General features: G+C 39.0%; 1 protein-coding gene across 2 annotated transcripts in view; it reads right to left on the bottom strand.

Annotated features, from left to right (window-relative positions):
* The window catches only part of MMH-1 (MUTM homolog-1), a 318479-nt gene that overhangs the window by 104780 nt on the left and 200629 nt on the right, over window positions 1–13070 (bottom strand). For both annotated transcript variants that reach the window (XM_089374736.1, XM_089374735.1), the window contains exons 4-6: window positions 5601–5669; window positions 5284–5409; window positions 4102–4152 (exon numbers count right to left, since the gene is read on the bottom strand). In XM_089374736.1, the coding sequence (XP_089230862.1) occupies window positions 4102–4152; window positions 5284–5409; window positions 5601–5669 (246 nt within the window). The remainder of the gene's footprint in view (window positions 1–4101; window positions 4153–5283; window positions 5410–5600; window positions 5670–13070) is intronic.

Below are 13070 nucleotides of genomic sequence, written 5' to 3'. Positions count from 1 at the left end.
TCTCGCGAAATGCCTTCCAAGGAGCAGTCGAAAGAGGATCCGTTGGTCATTCCTCTTCAACGAACGAAAGTGAAGAATCCTTCCTCAAATCAGGAAGATTCTGAGGATGAGGAAGAGGAGCGAACAGAAGCACCTGTTGGCAGAGGAAGAACCAGCAGGGAACTTCGTCAGATTCTGCATGATGCAGAGAACTTCATCGAAAAGCCAAGGAACAGTAAAAGGGAGCGAAAACAACCAAAGAGGTATCAGGCGTTAGTAGCTCAGGATGGAAAGCCTGCCAGCTTCAAGGAGGCAGCTCAGCATCAGGGTTAGCTAGATGCAATGGCGGAGGAGTATAACTCCATAATGGTAAAGGATGTCTGGGAGGTGGTCTCAAGGCCTCAAGACAGACCTGTGGTAGGTTCAAGATGGATCTACAAGATCAAATATGCTGCAAATAGCAGTATTGAAAAATACAAGGCTAGGGTTGTGGCTAAGGGGTATGCTCAAAAGGAAGGGAGTGACTATGACGAAACCTTCACCCCGGTAGCCAGGTATACATCTATTAGGACCGTGATATCTCTTGCAGCCCAGATGGGATGGGAGATCCATCACATGGATGTCAAGATGACATTTTTGAACGAGGTAATAGAAGAAGAAGTATACATTGAACAACCAAAGGGCTTTGAAACTCGTGAAGAAGTCTCATGTATGCAGACTGAAGAAAGCCTTGTATGGGCTGAAGCAGGCACCAAGAGCGTGGTATGGTCGAATAGATGGCTACCTGCAGAAGATGGGGTTTGTCGAGAGTGACACGGATCTGAATCTCTATTATCTGGTCGTAGAGAGCGAGCCACTTATCTTAGTATTATATGTGGATGATCTCTTCCTGACAGGATCATCCAGACTCATTGAATATTGCAAGAAGAATTTAGCCACAAAGTTCGATATGAAGGATCTGGGATGAATGCATTATTTCCTAGGATTGGAAGTTTGGCAATAGAAAGGAGTAATCTTCCTTGGGCAAGGAAGGTATGCTACCGAAATCCTGAAAAGGTTCGGGATGGGAGACTGTAGACCTATGGCTATGCCAATAATCACCAACTGGAAGAAGATTGATGCATCAGAAGACAAGGATGTTGATCCCACCCTATATCGACAGCTCATAGGGTCCCTGATGTATCTAGTCAATACCAGGCCAGATATTTGCTACGCTGTCAACACCCTCAATCAGTTCATGGTGGAACCAAAGAGGGCTCACTAGGCAGCAGCCAAGCACGTTCTCAAGTATTTACATGGAACAGTTGATTATGGGCTCTTGTACAACAAGGGGAAGGATATCAGGTTGAGTGGATTTACTGATGCAGATTGGGCAAGTTTAGTGGATCGAAAAAGTACCTCTGGGCACTGTTTCAACATTGGATCAGGAATAACCTCTTAGTGCAGTAGGAAACAGAAGTCCATGGCTCTGAGCTCGTTTGAGGCGGAATATATGGCAGCAAGCACAGCTTCGTGTGAGGTCATATGGCTTAGAAAACTGTTGGTAAACCTATTCAGAAGAAATATGGAGGCGACCAAGATCATGTGTGATAATCAGAGTTGCATCAAACTGTCCACGAATCTAGTATTTCATGATAGGTCAAAGCATATTGATATCCGGTGTTACTTTGTCAGAGATTGTGTCCAACGAGGAGTTGTACAGTTGAGCTACACTCCTACAGGGGAACAAGTGGCCGATATCCTCACCAAGGCCCTTGGAAAGTCAAAATTTGACTACTTCAGGAAAAAGATGGGGATGGTAAAGAACGCCTTTCAGAAGTAGTGTGTTAGCATCACGAATGAAGAGGGAGTTGCAGTGCAGATGCAGTGTTGGGAGAAAGGACCAACAGCAGCACAGATGCAGAGGGAGTTGCAATGCAGATGCAGTGTTGGGAGAAAGGACCAACAGCAGCACAAATGTAGAGGGAGTTGCAGTGCAGATGCAGTGTTGGGAGAAAGGACCAACAGCAGCACAGATGCAGAGGGAGTTGCAATGCAAATGCAGTGTTGGGAGAAAGGACCAACAGCAGCACAGATGCAGAGGAAGTTGCAGTGTGGATGCAGTGTTGGGAGAAAGGACCAGTAACAACACAGATGCAGAGGGAGTTGTCGTACAGATGCAGCGGTCGCAGTAGCAAAGTCATGGGCAGCAGTACAGGGGGCAGCAATCCAGAGGATGTTGGGCAGGAAGGCCTAGCATCAGCACAGGTATTGATGCCGGATGATCAGAGTAATATTCAGTGAGGAGCATTGCTAGAGCACAGTCCTTGCTAAGAGGGAGTGTTGATTTGGGGTAGCATCGGATGTGCTCTAGCCACGAAATTTGGTGGAGAGATTGGGGCACATAAGATCTCCAATACCCAGAAAGGGTTTGGAAAGATTCTAAACAGATCAGGAGATATTAAAATAATTAATATTTTTAATGGAGTCCGTAAGTCTAAACTTAGGGAAAATAAAATATTAATGTTTATTAATATGAATCTGTGTTAGAATGGTTCAAAAGACATGGATCAAGCCAAATCTAATCTTATCCATTAATTAGGGACTTAATCTCGGTCGTTGAGATGTCAACAAAAAAAGTATAAGAGGAGGCTTGAGGGGCACTTGGAAAATATACTGAGGGAGACCAGTCAATTCAATTTCTAGAGCGGGGTTTGCTGAGAAATTGAACCAGTGGTCTGGAGAGCAGTCAGAAGGCAGCAAGTGCGGAACAGAGAGACGGGAGATCAGCGCAGAAGAAGCAGACACAGAGCCAGAGGAAGCCACGCAGAGGCATCAGAGACTACACAGAGCCAGAAGGGCCTGCGTTATCCACGCAAAGGCTGCAGGAGTGACGCAGAAGCCCAGAGAGGTTGCGCAGAGCCTCAGTAGGTTGACGGAGAGGTTAGTAGGGCCTACGTTGGGTTTAGAGAAGTGTTGGAAGTTTGTCTATCTATGGGTAAGCCAGTTTGGGACCCTGTTGTACAAGAAAATTGCTAAATAATAAAATCCTCCCTTGCTGCACCGGTTTTCCCACATTGGGTTTTTCTGGGGACATTAATCCAAAATAACTGTGTCAATGTGTGCATATGTTTGTTTCTGTATTACGGTGTGATATCTTCAGCAGTGTTTATTTTAATGTTTGTTGAAGTAATTTCACGAATAATTTATGATGAAATAAGTAGGAAAAGTAAATCAGTTGCTGTAGTGATAGAATTTTCACACGAACATGTGATCCTGAAAAATGGGCGAGGGGACATATGACTGGCACAGGTGGAAAAAATATGAATGGCACATCACATCGGCAACAAGGTGGCTCTTAGGGGTTGTTGGCTGCCGACTGGAAGAAATGAATAGGAGAAAAATCCTCCAAATGGATCACCCATGTTTTGGTGGGTAACAGGTAGTTATGACCGCAAGATTTTCTTTGCTTGGTAAGGCCATCTATTAACAAAGTGGACTCTACCTTCAGCTTTAGATGCCACAACCAAGAAATATATATTCTGTCAAATTCACCAAAGACTTACACCTACCTTGTCCATTGAGATACACCACATCCATGGGTTGTCAAGGTCATCAGGATTTCCACTTGCTTTTTGGAGTAATTAATTCTGCTGGCTGCATGAAAGTGATGACATGTCTTTGGGTGGATTCGAACCCAAGTATGAGCCTTGAGACTGCTTTAATTAAAACACTTTACCAAAACCCACTTATAACTGAAACAAATTCTTTTATTTTTTAGGTAGGAGTAAATGCTTCATTGTTCTAGGGCTCTATGTCCACCAAGGTTTGAAGATTTGAAAATGGGTCAAGTGCATTGTGACACCCCAACTCAACCTTTAGACCACAGCTCAAAGGACATTACACTGAAACATAGTTAATAATATCAGTAACGAATTTGAGAAATTTCGGGCATTGTATTGACTTATGAAAGATACCAATCCTGTGTTTAATTCCACTTATAGTCTTATAGACCAAGCAAGAGACAACAGATTTCATAGTAAAATAATGACAACTTAACCAATCATGTTACGAGTCACTTACAACATGACAAACTAACGCTAAGCAGCAATGAGTTATGTTTTAAGGTCACAAAGTTCAAACCTGGTAAAGCACTTCATCTGCAACCCAATTCCCAATGCCTGCAATGAAGCTCTGTTGCACAATAGCATTATATTATAACACTATTTCCTGAATTGAAGCTTTTCTTTATCCAATATCTACTTATGACCTAAATTATACAGTACAATGTGTACACAACTAAATAGAAAACAACCTTGTTAGACAAAGAAAGAGAGATTATGCACAATCAAAATTGTAGGTATCTAATAAATAACAGATTGGCGTCAACTTCCAATATTTGACAACACGTATATATAGCCACAAGCTATTTATTATCACCAGAGTGGATTCATATAACATTATTATTCAACATCTAGCCTAAAATTAGTTTCCACTTAATAGTTGTAACATACTAATAGCAGTAAGCCCCACCCGATGAAAAGAGATTTGCACTTTTCAAAATCCAAATTGACAAAAGATCCACAGTATGAAGAATCCAATGTTTCTTTCATTGAATATTCCCCCTAGTGTCCATTGATAAATGTTTGTCCACAAACATACTGGTGTAAATGGTTCAGGTTTGCCCCTTGTTCAAACACTACAACCAAGTCCTTCCTTTATTGCACACCAAACTTTACAGACCACGCAGTTATATGGTTTCCAGAAAGACATGTGAGAAGATCCAAATTTAGATACCACCTATGATGTAGAATATAAAATTGAAACAAGCGTCTGCAACAGTTAAAAATATAAGGAAAACAGAAACCAATTTTTAGGATGAATTTGATTTACAACAACCCAGCTAGAGAATCTGTGAGAAAACATGACAAAATTCTCAACATCATATCGAATGGGCTAGAAAAGCAGATTGTGATATTTGTTACCATGGGTCTAAAAGAAACTTTCAGAAGCTGCACAAGAACTTGCAAACCACAGCATAACTCTTATGTCATTTAGGCTAGCTTCTTAATCATGTAAGGTGAAAAAAGCCAATATGCAATTTTGCTATTGAAGAGACATTATCACTTGAGGATAATGATATAATGAAATAAATTTTTCTGTTTGTATACCAACTCTCTACTTACTGGTAAAATTGGTACCTGCATTACTAAGGCTAGTATTGATGTGTCTCATACTCTTTAAAATCGGTACCTCTTTCAATAGGAGCATGCCTCAGCCGAATAAATTTGTGTGACCCTATGAAGGTAATCAAGCATCGCTAACCTGATCAAGTAAAAGGCTTTTGATTGCAATCTTCTTCCTGCTCAGCCCATTAATTAGATCCTCCTCTGGCATTAGCTCCAACAAAGCATCAGGACCCAGCTCAGATATTGGTGGAACAGCTTCTGGCTGCATGAAAAGGCAGCAGAATATAGAACATGTTAAAGGAGAACTATGAACAATCAGCTCAAACTATCAGCAAGAGGTCAGATCAGAAACCAAATTTAAAAACAGAGAATAGAAATGGGAATATCCAGAATAATTAATCAGCTGCAATATAGCCAGAATCTCATTCTTCTGAAATCAAATATAGAGAATACATTTTCCAGCAGACGAACTCGAGCAAGACGCCTTTTGTCAGTGAATGACATCTCTAGTCCATCATCTAACTGCATACATAAATAACAAACACAAGAAAATAAAGGGCCTCTTAGAAACAGACTTTCAACAAACATACCTGAAAACCAGCAAGACAAAATATAAAGGAAACAATCAGAAATATATACAATGTTGCCTGAAAGTGAAAACAGAGAATTTACAAAAGAATGTGATTTACAGAAAAACAATAACTTCAAGCAGAAGACAAGATAAATGCAAATAAATCCATTTGGATGTGTCTCAGATCTTAGTAGTATTGGCAATGATGTCAAAGGTGTTTTGGTTCCCCACTGGTATTTTCTTGGCAATAACAAGACTGTTGGCAGGCCTGTGACAGCACTTGGGTGCCCTGTGACAGCAGTAATCTACAGTCTGAGTAGAATGTCTAAAACATGATGGCCAAACAGTGCAAACTCCAGTAATGTTCTATGACACAACAGCTCGGGGATTCAAGTGCTTTGATCCTATATTCTATCTCATGAATCCAAGTCCTTGTTATACAGAATTAGCAACCATCAGCATGCTAAGTTCCTGTGTTAGCTGAAGGTTTCCTGTTCACATGGTTTAATTCCTGCTACCTGAGTTCAGTTCCGGATGAGGTGTTTAAAAGTTATCATACTTCCAGGGGTCCTGGCACAGATCGAGCACGTGTGTTTTGAGGATTGAAGGCCTGAGATGGTTGTGTGTTGCTCCATTCACACTCAGGTTGTTATGAAGTAGCATGAATCATCGGTCAAAGGTATGGTGAAACTCTTTCCTTGTGTGCAGGCAGTTTGCAGACTTTAGACCATTGAAACCTACGACAATTAGAAGAGGATATTCACTGTTGCTCCACAACTTTTGAAGTTTCTCCATTCTGCCATTTGGCCTTTGGCCATTAAAAAAATAATATATATATATATATATATATAGATATATTAAAACAAAAGTAATAATACATGGTAAAAAAAAGTGTATAATATATACATATATATCTAGTCAAAAAAAAGAAGAAAAAAGAAAAAAATATTAAAAAAAGAGAGTTATAAAATAAAAATAAAAATAAAATCATAGCTGCCTTATCCAAGCTGCCAGCACACTCAGCGATAGAGCCAACACATGTGCAACGGCTATATACTATCGTCATCCTGCAAAACCTGTACAACCCTGTGTAGTGCCACTATCACATCCAATCCGTACTAGTGTTCATACACAGATTCCACTGCCACTCCTAGTGTTGAGAAACCAATAGGCTAGCATATTAGGGTTGATTTTTCTTACTAGATAATTGCTTGTAAATATTTGTTGGCTTCTTATTTCTTTTATTATGTTTTCTTCATCAAACAATTACCAAAACATGAAAATCACAAGAAACAAACACAAAGATGTAGGCTCCAAGCAGAGAAAAACCCCACAAGGGGGAAAACCCAAACAACTTCTCTTCTAATAGAATTAGATCAAATTGAGATATCCAAGACCCAAAAACCAAGACGAAGACTTGCCACAAGACCCAAGTCAGCCCTCCATCAAACCTTCCTCAACCAATCAAATCCAACAAAGTCAATGCTAGTCAACGCTCTTCAAATCTGGTCGAACTTTGAAATTTCGGCCCTGCAGTAATTCTGAAATTTTCGGCCCCTGCAACAGTCCTGAAATTTTGCACATGTGGCAGAATTAGGGCAGAAAACACAAACAATTCTCTCCTTTGACCTTTCTTCTCTCTCCTTTCACTTTCGATCTTCTTCTCTTGACTTTTTCAATGGTTTTCTCTCTTTCTTGGCATAGAAATCGATGAGATGAATTGTTGCTCATATGAGGTCGACCTGCTCTCTATATATACACATACAAGAGGTCGAATAAGTGCCTTTGTCAGCCAACTTGGTCTTCTGGAGGACAAAATGACTCTTTTGACTCCAATATATATATATATATATATATATATATATATATATATCTTTCTCTTACAAATAGTCCAAATGGGACTTTGACACGTGACTAATTTTCTTTTTGACTCAATAAACCCTAGAAGCATGAAGAACATGCTTGGACTAGAAAATAATAATAATAATATTTTTTTCTTCTTTTTTTTTTTACACGAAATACATATTGATGCAAGTACAATGATAATTATGAAGATCAAACCTAGTTACCTTTTTCAACACTCCCTCTTAACTAGGGAGGTATTCATAATGACTCACCAGGATACCAGGATACTCTCAAATTGAAATATTCTCATAAGTAGAGTTCGGATTGATAAGCATCTTCATCATCATAACCAGCATTTTCAAACATAGCAAGGCCTTGACTAACAAGCTCTATCTCTCCACTACATAAGAGCACAATGCTTGGAGGCATAAATTTGGACACCACCAATGCCTCTCTCTAGACGCATACCCCATCCATGTTAGTTTTCCAGTGTTTTATGCTTAACACAATCACTTATTCCAATTCTTCTTCAATTAGCAATCACTTTCCAATATAATTCAATCTCCCAGCAACAATAAGCAATTGTATATAGAACAGTAAATCAAATGCACAATAGATGATAACCAAGAACAACAAAGACATAGTATTTGGTCAAAGACCAAGGAAAAACCCCACAAAGGGGAAAACCCTTTCCAAATTCTTCTTCTATTAGATTGTCATCAAATGTTCAATAGAGAGATACAGTGTTCGATCATCAACAAAGAATCAATGGTCAAAGCCTTGACTATCCCAAATACCAATCCAAGATGAGCCCAAAAAGTCAACTCTGGTCAAAAGCCAAATCTGCAAATTATGGTCGAAGTCAACAGCAACAACAACCATAACCAGTCCTAGTCAACAGTCAAATCAGCCTCCAAAAGGCTCGGTCAAACAGTCAAAGAACTTGACCTTATTTTTTTAGTCAAACCCTGTCAAAGTAGCCTTCAAAAACTCAGTCAAAGGAGAGATAAAGCTTGCAGTCAATCTTCAACCTATTTATGGTCAAACTCAACCAAAATCTGCTGTAAAAGTAGGTCAACTTGCCCAAAAAAGTTTGGTCTCTTGCCCAATAAATTCAGCCTTCCAAAACACAGATAAATTTGAATTTCCAAGTCAAAACGATCCAAGTCAAAGGCTGATCGAAGTTGTCCCAATGAAAATTCAATGTGCCAAACAGAAATATCCTTCTTCCCTTCGCACGTTTGAGCTCGGAAATCCTATTTCAGACTTGTCCGAACCAATCAAGTCAAGAGAGAGAAGGTGATGTGATGTGATGATGTCTCCAAATGATGTGACATGAGGTGTATTTATGTGGTTGATGAGGTGGCTTTTCCTTGCCCACGCCGACTTGTACTTTTGTGCACATGTAGGTTTCACATCGAAAAATAATATTTTTCCTTCAGTAAATTAAATTCTTCCAAGGGCTAGAAGGGTCTCCTCCGGATGAGGAAGGCTTCCCAATGGAGGGAATTTCTCCCTGAGCTGCCAAATTTCAACAGTCCAAAAGTTTACCAGGTATGCCCTCACAGGACTATTCTTATCTTGCATACCCTATCCTCAAAGCATATTGGTCCACTGGACTACTCTTATCTTGGATACCTTATCCTCAAAGAGTATCGGTCCTCGAGACTACTCCTATCTCAGATACCATTCCTCAAGTATCGGTCCCAAATGCTTATCCAATCCTCCATTATCCCTAACAGTGCCTTCACTAGGCTTACGACTGTTAGTCCTTGCCATAATGCATGACACATGGAGAGTACAATGTCCCTCATCACTCCCTCTAAACCAGGGAGGTAATCTTCACTCCCTCTGAAATAGGGCGAAACAACCACAAGCTTGAGCTTCCCTCAAAAATAATCATGAAAGCATCGACTACATGTTCTTTTGTGGAGATTGTAGTTGTGTTGCTCCTTATCTGTATCACATCATAATGAGCTTCGACCTTCTTGGATCTTCAACATGTCACTGAGTAGTAGTCAAACATCTTATGGAGCCAAACTTCTTCACAACTGATTGCACAAGCCTTTCTTCAAAATAGGATTCTTCTCTCATGTTTTTCAAGAAATTATATCAGCTTCCAATCATCAATAGTATCTATTGTTGAATGGTGTTATTATTGATGCCAACGTCCGTTAATTAACACTCTTAATATTTATCTAGATTACATTAGTTGGAAACTTCGATGAAGGATGGTTGGAAACCTTGGGTTTGGGTTCCCTGGACAATGGACATACCTTGCACTTGTTGAGGATTTTTGAAGCAACAAATCACCAAATTTGTTTTGGAGACCCTTGCCATCGGATTGTCCTCATCATGTTGGTTTTGGTTGTATATGGCACATCATGACAGGCCTCACAGTTTGTGAGTTATGCTAGTTTGAAGTCAAAGGACCAAATTCATGGGAAGAACCCCCAAATGGGTGATGATGTGGCAGCTCCTCCTTGGTCAAGTCAAATTGTCAAGCAACGTGGCTCTTCTCCAATGAATAGAATAATTGCAAAAAGTATTCTTGGGGTTCTTACAAATCTATTTTAAATCAAAATCAAATGAAGGAGTTTTGGAGGTATTTTAAATTTCAAATTTTAAAAAACCTCAAAGGGTTCTTCCCTCCATAAATCAAAAGTCAAATTCAAACATTATCCTCCATAATAGCAACTTGCTGAAGCCCCTCTTAACTCGAGACAAAATCTATGTAATGTCATTTAATACGTTTCTCAATCCTCTGAAATTTCTCTTTTCGGCCCTATGGAGGAATGATAGATCAAACGAGAGGCACCTGAATTTTTCTTTGATTGGGTTTATGGTTTGGGCTTACATCTAGGTTTTGATTGAAAATGTAGTATATCTATTCGACTTATGTTTTGTGCTTGTACAATGTGTTGAAGAATGTAACTAGGTTCGGTGTTCATAATTGTACTTGAGACAAAATGAAATGTATTTGTCAAAAGAAAGCAAAAGAAATTATTATTATTAATTTAATTGACATATTAAAGCATGGGTTTCATGCTTGGGTCAATTGTCATAGGTCAAGCCTCCATTGTAGACTTTAGGATTGTTTGCTTGAGTCAAAGTCTATCTTGCCATGTTAATCTCCTCCTCCATCAACGTTTCCATGATGTTCGCCTCAAAAGAAATCATCATCAAGTCGGCTTCCCTCAACAAACTCAAGTTGGCCTATAGACACGTCTCTTCATTGAACTCATGTTGGCTCATTTCAAAGGTAAACAACTATATATAGGAGTATGACCTTCGCTCAAATCACAGTGCAGCAATTCGATGATCTCAGAGATAGAGTTCGGTCCTATTACAGTGCACAAGTTCGGATAAAATCACAGTGATATTTTCGGCATAACTTTATAAGATACAAATGTAGATTAAAATGGAGAATAAAGAAAAAATTTCGGTGATATGTCACACTGAATGGTTCGATGCTATTCCAGTGGAGATATTTCGGTGCTACCATAGCAAAATGATTTCGGTGCTACCTCAGTGAATAATTTCGGTGCTAGTGCAAACACAGTGATGAAGTCTCGGTGCAAGCACAGTGATGAAGTCTCGATGCAAGCACAGTGATGAGGTTTCGATGCTATCACAGTGGGCAAATTTCGGTGCTATCTCAGTAAGTAAACTCAATGTTATCACAGTAAATATGGTTCGATGGTCGTTGCTATCTCAAGATACAAGTTCGGTGCCATTGCAAGGACCGAAATGTGAAGAAGGATGACTCTACAGGAGCGAAGAATGATAGAACTGAAGAATGACACGACAAGGTTGACTTGATGGATGGAGGTAGTCTTGAGTCTATGTTGTGAGGGTCTTGGTCGTTTCATCTTGAATCTACTAAAGGAAGAATTTTTTACCATGTTTTCCCCTAGAGAGGGGTTTCGCCCTGGCTGTGTGCCCACATTTTGTGTTCTCTTCTATTTGTTGCTTAGCATTAGTCTTGATGATAAGAAAAGATAATTCGAAAGAACAAATAATAATAATGAAAAACATCACAAGATAATGTCATAATAAGAGAAATCATTTAACTGCCACACTTTGGATTTCTCAACATGGTATCTGAGCTATGGTCATGGTCAAAGGCAGTTTGAAGACCACTTATACATATTTGAAGTATTCTCAGTGAAAGGTTTTGTTTGCATTTGTCTTGCAGAACATGTCAGCTAGATCAAGATCCCAGCTTAAGAAGGACAATTCTGGGCTAATAGAAGTAAGATTACAATGAGCAAATTCAGGCTTTATTCACCATATCAAGACACCTTAAAGGAGGAGGATTTTGATATACCACAGTAAAGGAATTCAGATCAATATTCAGAGAATAAGGATCGATGAATTCACAGTCTAGAAGAGATATAACTTGCTCAAATTACATAGAAAGTTTTTGGTGGATTCAAGTGACACAGTTTCAATATACCACAATGAACTAGTTCGGATTAAATTTAGAGTGATGAACTCGTGAGCTCTCAGAAGACAAGTACGGAAATCACAGTGAATGAGACTGTAGAAATTAGTAAAGTCACAATAACCTCGCTATATATTACAGTGAAGACTATAACGAAGACAGGATGACACTATATGGACATTATTACAAAGATATAACTTTATCATAAGTTATCGAATATAACCAAAGTATGAAGCATATGACTGAACCATGTCATCACATAAAGAATCCAAAGTCTGCCCTATGGAAAATGAAATTCAAGCCTTGAGGATCTAAATTGATAGTCTAAATACAAGGTACTAGCTCAAGGAAATCAAGTAAGTATTGTCACTTAATAAGATGCACATGCAACAAGTCTAATATGTTGGAAAATCAAAGTAGTTATATTAGGGTTTGATTCTCCTTTCTTGATAATTACTTGTAACTTGTGAGTGTGTTGGCTTCTTTTACTTCTTTACTATGTTGCACGAAACTTCTACGAAGTCAGCGTTTTAGGCCATACCCATTCCCGAAACTCCGAAACTTGGCCAAAACTCGACCATCATGTAATCATCTATGAGAGTTAATATAGACTTGTTTTTCCTTCTAAATTTTCATCTATGGGTCTTATTCCCCTTTTTCTTGCCAAGATAATGTGTTATTTACTTATATATATATATATATATATATATATATATATATATATTATACATATATGACGTTTCAGCTGACATTTTGACCAACGTTTCCATTTTTGAGAGGTGACGTTTCTAAATGTACCCGTTTTGGAAACTCCAAAATGTTTTGGCATTTCGTGCAACTTAGCATCTTAAATATCTTATCTTTCATCAAGCAACTGCCATATTATGTGTGTATGAAGATCACAAAACAAGAGACACAAGATATAGGCACTATGCCAGGGAAAAACCCCCCCTCAAGGGGAAACCCAATCAAGATAATTCTTCCTTTCAATAGTATTCATTAAGACTCTTCACCCTAGACAAAGACCAGACCTTCCCTCCACACCAAATCAGCCTCCCAG

The sequence above is a fragment of the Pinus tabuliformis genome, chromosome 8 (assembly GCF_031772625.1).
Source record: "Pinus tabuliformis cultivar Carrire ecotype Pingquan chromosome 8, CPIR1, whole genome shotgun sequence".
Lineage (NCBI taxonomy): Eukaryota > Viridiplantae > Streptophyta > Pinopsida > Pinales > Pinaceae > Pinus > Pinus tabuliformis.
Note: the sequence above shows the minus strand (reverse complement) of the source record. Positions and strands in the feature narration are given on the sequence as shown.